This window comes from Equus caballus, unplaced genomic scaffold (assembly GCF_041296265.1).
Source record: "Equus caballus isolate H_3958 breed thoroughbred unplaced genomic scaffold, TB-T2T haplotype2-0000437, whole genome shotgun sequence".
In the NCBI taxonomy this organism is placed as follows: domain Eukaryota; kingdom Metazoa; phylum Chordata; class Mammalia; order Perissodactyla; family Equidae; genus Equus; species Equus caballus.
The window spans coordinates 3824799-3831800 of record NW_027222394.1 but is presented as its reverse complement, the minus strand read 5'-3'; the positions used below and the strand labels follow the sequence as shown (position 1 = coordinate 3831800).

Below are 7002 nucleotides of genomic sequence, written 5' to 3'. Positions count from 1 at the left end.
GTCTTGTGGGACTGAACTCTTAACGTGTGGGATATTAGGGTATGCCTGGGTAGATATTGTAAGAATTCATTTAAGTTGTAAGTCACTCAGCTGTAGCCTGAAGACCTAGAGTTTGCTTGGTATGGGGAAGAAACCCCCACACATTCGGTGACCAGAGTGTCAGAAGTGAAGTATTGAGAGAAGACTCACAGAAGGTGTTTTGTTCTTTACAACCTTCACTTCTTAAAGATTCATTTTGCTCCTATTCAGATGTTCAGTGTGTCAATCACCCTGTTCTCCAACCAATAATTATTTATTCCAGCTATGGGTTGGACAGCATTCTGGATGCAAGAAATGCAGAATGAATAGAACAATATAGTTAAACCTTTACTAAGGAGTAGAAAAACCAACTTTATTATGCATCTAGTGTAGCCTAAACATTACAGCATGAACATACACACAATATAAAAAGGATTGTTCTCCAACAAAGAGAAATAGATCTATAGTTACTGAATTATGATGTGTCTCTTGGTCTATTTGTTTTTCTCCAGCATTCTGCCTTGGAAAATTTCGTCCTAACCAGTGCCCTCTGGTTGTGAGTTTCTCTCATATAGAAAGTGTTTTCTCTCCATTTCCTTCCTAGTCTTTGTGGCTTCCTGCTCCCCTGGAGCTGCCATAGGCAATGTCAATGAAGAATGGTACTGTATCCTCTGACTTTATCCTCCTGGGGCTTCTGGTGAACAGCAAAGCTACAGGGATTATCTTTGCTGTTATTTTTGCTATTTTCATGGTGGCTGTAACTGCAAATTTGGTCATGATAGTCTTGATTCAGGTGGACACCCGCCTCCACACTCCCATGTACTTTCTGCTCAGCCAGCTGTCCATCATGGACACCCTTTTCATTTGTACCACTGTCCCAAAGCTGCTGGTTGACATGGTTTCTAAAGAGAAGACCATTTCCTTTGTGGCCTGTGGCATCCAGATCTTCCTCTACTTGACCATGATTGGCTCAGAGTTCTTCCTCTTGGGCCTCATGGCCTATGACCGCTACGTGGCTGTCTGTAACCCTCTTAGGTACCCAGTCCTGATGAACCGCGGGGTGTGTCTTCTCCTGGCTTCTGGTGCCTGGTTTGGTGGGTCACTGGATGGCTTCCTGCTCACCCCTATTACAATGAATGTCCCCTACTGTGGCTCCCGCAGTATCAACCATTTCTTCTGTGAGATCCCTGCAGTTCTCAGACTGGCCTGTGCCGACACATCCTTGTATGAAACCCTGATGTATATCTGCTGTGTACTCATGTTGCTCATCCCCATCTCTATTATCTCAACTTCCTACTCTCTCATCTTGTTAACGGTCCACCACATGCGCTCTGCTGAAGGCCGAAAAAAGGCCTTTACCACTTGTTCTTCCCACTTGACTGTAGTCAGCATTTTCTATGGGGCTGCCTTCTACACTTACGTGCTGCCCCAGTCATTCCACACCCCTGAACAGGACAAGGTGGTGTCAGCCTTCTATACCATCGTCACACCCATGCTCAATCCTCTCATCTACAGCCTCAGAAACAAGGATGTCATGGGGGCATTTAAAAAATTATTGTCACGATGCTCATCTTCTCAGAAAGTATCCACAAGTGATGCTTAGGGATTCAATACTGTGAAAATAGTCTTCCTGAGAACACCTCTGTGTGTCCTGTTTCACACGAGACTATTTGGTCAGCTATCAAAGATTATTTACAATTGATGATTAAGAGGATTTACCTTGTCTTGTTTCTTGCTCTCAGGCAGAAGGAAGCAAAGATGTTTCATTGAGCATGGAAAGACTTTTTTTGCAAAAAGAAGAGGAAGAGGAGATATTAGAGTTCACAGCAACTCCTTCTAAGTCCTCTTCGCATATAAGTCATGGTTAAAGAAAGCTACAAAATTTTTTTGTCAAAAATTCTGCAGAAAATAGTGACTGTCAAATACTAGTCCACAGTAAATAATGATTGAGCTTAACTAAACTATGAATATTGAATGTGAAGCATTGCATACTTATTCAAAAAGATCTGACTCTGATAGTCAACATCAAAGAGCACTACTGTGTCTCCTTCCATGTTATTTTAACAGCAACATTCTAGGAAGGGTGGAGTGTATGGGAAGAAAGTGTACATTGCTCAACTCTGAGTGAATCAACAGCAGGATTTGGATGCATTTTTAGTTTGGTTCAGAGTGAGACGGGAAGCACTTGAAGAGTATTCTGTAGAGGTGTAACTTGATAAGATGTACATTGTTAAAAGGATCAGTGTGTCTACAGTGTGGAAAATAGAGCAGGGAGCTAGGCTGAATGCAGGAAGGCAACTTAGGACACTTTAAATGAGAGACAAAGATGGATTGATTAGAGTAGTGACACAACAATATTTAGCTTGTGGAAAGGTAAATATTCATGGATAAATATTCCATGGAAAATATTCCAATGGGAAAACATTAAGATCATGTCTGTTAGGAAAGAATGGAGAATGAGAGATAATTCGATGTTTTGGGCTCAAGCACAAGGAAAATGAAATTTCTATTTACTGAGATTTTGAAAATTTCTAGAACAGCAGGATTACACAAGAGAAACCAGGAATTTAGTTCTTGAGACACATTTGAAATGCCTATGAGATATGTGAAGCCACCTGGGATTCAGTTTAGAGTGCTGGACTATAGGTGTAGTTCTGGTAGTCTTTATAGTAAAAGGGATGTTGAAGGACATAAGATCAGTTGAGATCACTTAGGTAAGAGGAAAGTTTTGAGACTGAGACCTGAGGCAACTGTGTTTAGTTGAGAAGTAAGTGATACAAGAGATTCAGATTGTTGGGTAAGAAGCAATATCTCAGATACACGGGAAGAAACTGTTCAAAGATGAAGAGTGCAATCAACTGCAACAGGTGCAGATTCTGTTGAATTATAATGAGAACTCAGAGTTGACCATTGCATTTGGCAACATCGAAATCACTTGTGACCTTAGTAAGAGCAATTTCAATGGAGTTGTACTCAGAGAGGATTCATGGTAAAATTGGGGGCGGGGGGAGAAAGTGGGAAAGATACAGTATAAATACAGTTTGTATTAATCTTTTTTTTTTGTACTTGAGAACAAAGAAATGGAGCAGTAGCTAGAAGAGCATATCATATCAATGTGTTTTGTTTTCTCATGAGATTTAGATATGGTTAAGGAAGTGATTCTACACAAAGAGTAAATGATGATAGATTAAAAATGGAGAAAGCTTCTTCCAGAGGGGTGACGCTTGAGTGTGGCAGATAGAAACCAATTTAGAAGGGCAAGGTTGATTTTTCATGTGAACATAGCCAATACCTTGACTGTAGCAGGAGGTAAAGTACACCATATGTGACACAAATAAGTTCTCTTCTGATAGCTTCTATTTTCTCAGTGCAATTAGAATCCTGGATGGCTTTTGTTTGTGGACAGTAGGACAGGGAGGATTGTTAAAACTTGGAAAAAGATGAGAGTCGTTTCAGAGAGCAGCCGAGTAAACAAAAAAGAGATTAGGATTGTAGGGTAGTCTTAGGACCCTTACTTAGGATCGATGAATGCCTTTAGCATAAGCATGTTTGTCAGATAGTACAGTAAGTGTACTCATTCTGTTGTCTAACAAAGAGTTTGCATGCAACATTCCACCTACAATTAAGTATGGTAACAACAGTGACAAGCATAACAGAAAAAACTGCCACTAGTTCTACAGACTTAGAATTCCTTATGTGTGTGAAAGATGTTATCTTCATTTATGATTTTGCAGCGCCTAAATTTGCCAGCATGTAATAGGTGTTCACTATTGTTCGTTTCAATGAATTGTTGTCTTTTTGAAATTAAAGGTTGTATAACCAACATTCATGCTGCTTTGGAGCTTTTTTTTATAATATGGTGTGATTTTCAGTCCTGAGATAACAACCTGTAACTTCAACATATTAATTATTTAAATTTAGGAGTTAAAGACACCCCCAACAATACATCCAGTCTTTAATCTGGTCTTTGTGATGGCTTCTCTGGTGACAAGTTGGATTCCCACTTAGTGTGAAACAATCTCCATACTGTAAGTCCTGAGTTATACTCAGTGAACATCCTTTGTGTTACAATAGATTTTATTAAAATTTTCTGATTTATACCTTTGTGTATGTCCAATAAGTGATTGGTCAGCATTTGATCTTATTTTTTATAGGGTTTTCCTATTCACGTTTAGTTTTTTTTAATTACTTCTAACCTGTAACACCAATTTCAGGTGAAAATTAAAGAGGCCTTAAGATCAGAGACTTGAAGTTACTCATTGGTGTTTGAATCTTTTTTTTTTTTTTTTTTTAATTTCTGGGCTGTGTATCCTTGGACATATCACCTAACCTCTCTGTACCACAGCTTCCTGTTTTGTTAAGAGTTAATCAAAAATCAAGAAAGGGGAGAGGCTTCTTAGAACAGAAATTTTCTGAGTCTGTGACTGTTGCTTCTTGAGGTAAAAGAAGTTCTGCCTTTGTCATCTGGTCTCTTGGCATTCTTCTGTGTGTTCTCAAGGCACAGCTCTCACTAGGAGCCTTTTGTGACTGATTAAGTGGCGTCTACCTCAGATGCTGAACTTGTAGCCATTAGTGAATGTATCTGAGATTTTATATTTATCTCCATTTATCCCTTGGCTTGATGATCTGTTTCCACAGGGGGGAGAAATCTGTACACTAAAAAAACGTCCCCAAGGGGTTATTTTCAGATTCTATGTTGACCTCCAGTAGGTGTTACTAGGGGACCAATTTGGTATCATCCAACTGCCACCTTGTATATAGTTAACATGGCATTAATCTAAAACTACACAATATGTCCTTAGTGTTCCTTAAAACAGCATGTATGATTAAGGAAATAAAACAAACGAAAGAAACTACAACAAAAGGATATTAAAGACACCTTTGAAGGACTGATGTTGATTTTGTTTTTCTTTTTGTCATTAAATATTTTCTGCATTGAGCAAAGTTTTGGTTGACATCATCGTCATTATCAGAGACAATATTCTGAGTTTAAGACCATGAATGAGCTGTTTCAACCCCAATTCCATCACTTATGGTCTTAGGCAAGTCACTTAACCTCTTTGTGACTCAGTTTCTTTATTTTCACGAGCATTAAATGTCAACTATAAATGCAGCTTTTTCCTGACTCATAGTTCTTGTTTTAGTTGTTATCACCAGCACTATAGTCAGTATTCTTTTTTGAGGAAGATTAGCCCTGAGCTAACATCTGCTGCCAATCCTCCTCTTTTTTGCTGAGGAAGACAAGCCCTGACCTAACATCCATGCCCATCTTCCGTCATTTTATATGTGGGGCACCTACCGCAGCATGGCTTGCCAACCCATGCCATGTCCACACCTGGGATCTGAACCAGTGAACCCCAGGCCACCGAAGCAGAACCTGTGAAGCTAACTGCTGCACCACCAGGCTGGTCTCTATAGTAGATATTTTTGCCCCTGGTTCCCAGAGTACATTCTGGATCAAGGGGTCAAGCTCTAGGGTGTGAATCCTATGGGATATGGAGAGTTTTCTATCCTCAGGTGCCTGGACTCCCCATAGAAACAATTGGCTCATCACGACATCCACCACACTGATAGGGGAAGGATCAGTTGCAACATTGACATTCTTAGCGGTTCTCTATAAGAGTCCTGAAGTGTGAGCTGTCATTAACACATTATACTTACGTGTGCATCTCCATCAGACCCTAGTCCTTACATATTCTGTCTTGTTTTCACTCCATACCACTCTAGAAGCAATCAGGAAGGTACAATAAAATGTTTTGGTTTATTTAATACTCAACTGTTGTTTTTCTAAAAGTTTTCAGATTATGCAACCAAGGATTTCCTGTACAAGTGTTATTGGTGTTTTTTTATTGAAGTATAGCTGATGTATAATATGATATTACTTTCAAGTGTACAACATAGTGACAACGTTTAAATACATTATAAAGTGATCATCAGGACAAATCTAGGAACAATCTGTCACTGTACAAAGTTAATACACTTTTGACTAAATTTCCTCTGCTGTACTTTACATCCCCATCATGTACTTATTTTATAACTGAAATCTTAAATATTTTAATCACCATTAACGTATTTCATCAATCTGCAACTTACCTCCCCTCTGGCAACCACCAGTTTGTTCTTTGCATCTATGAATTTTTCTATTTTGTTTTGTTTGTTTAGTTGTTTTGCTTTTGGATTCTACATATAAGTGAAATCATGCGGCATTTATCTTTCTCTGACTCATTTCACTTAGCGTAATATCCTCTAAGTCCACCTATATTATCACAAATGGCAAGCTTTCCTTCTTTTTTCATAGCTGAGTAATATATATCTCACATCTTCTTTATCCATTAATCCATCAGTGGACACTTATGTTGCTTCCATTTCTTGGCTACTGTAAATAATGTTGCAATGAACATAGGGGTACAAGTAAGTTTTTGAATAGTATTTCCCTTTTCTTCAAATAAATACTAAGTGGAATTGCTGAATCACATGGTAGTCCTATTTTTAATTTTTTGAGGAACCTCTGTAATGTTTTCCATTACAGAGGAATTTTTGAGGAACCTCTGTAATGTTTTCCATAGTGGCTGCACCAACTTACTTTCCCACTAACAGTGTATAAAGATTTCTTTTTCTCCACATCCTTGCCAACAGTTGTTATTTGTTGTCTTTTTGATAATAGCCATTCTGGAGGTGTGAGGTGCTACCTGACTATGGTTTTGATTTGCATTTCCCTGATGATTAGTGATGTTTGCATCTTTTCACGTGTCTGTTGGTCATCTATATATCTTCTTTGGAAAAAATTCTATTCAAGACCTTTGCCGTTTTTAAATCAATCTATTGTATTTTTTTAATTGAGTGGTATGAGTTCTTTATATATTTTGTATGTTAACCCCTTATTAGATATATCATTTGCAAATATCCTCTTTCATTCAGTAGATTGCAGTTTCATTTTGCTGATGGTTTCCTTCACTGTGCACTAGCCTTTTTAGACAAAATCCA

At 38.4% G+C, this 7002-nt stretch overlaps 1 protein-coding gene across 1 annotated transcript; it reads left to right on the top strand.

Annotated features, from left to right (window-relative positions):
* The first annotated feature begins 661 nt into the window (after positions 1 to 661).
* On the top strand, positions 662 to 1621 carry LOC138923005 (olfactory receptor 2T11). Its single transcript, XM_070259537.1, has one exon. The coding sequence runs from the start codon at positions 662 to 664 to the stop codon at positions 1619 to 1621; it is 960 nt and encodes a 319-aa protein (XP_070115638.1).
* Positions 1622 to 7002: the final 5381 nt, after the last annotated feature.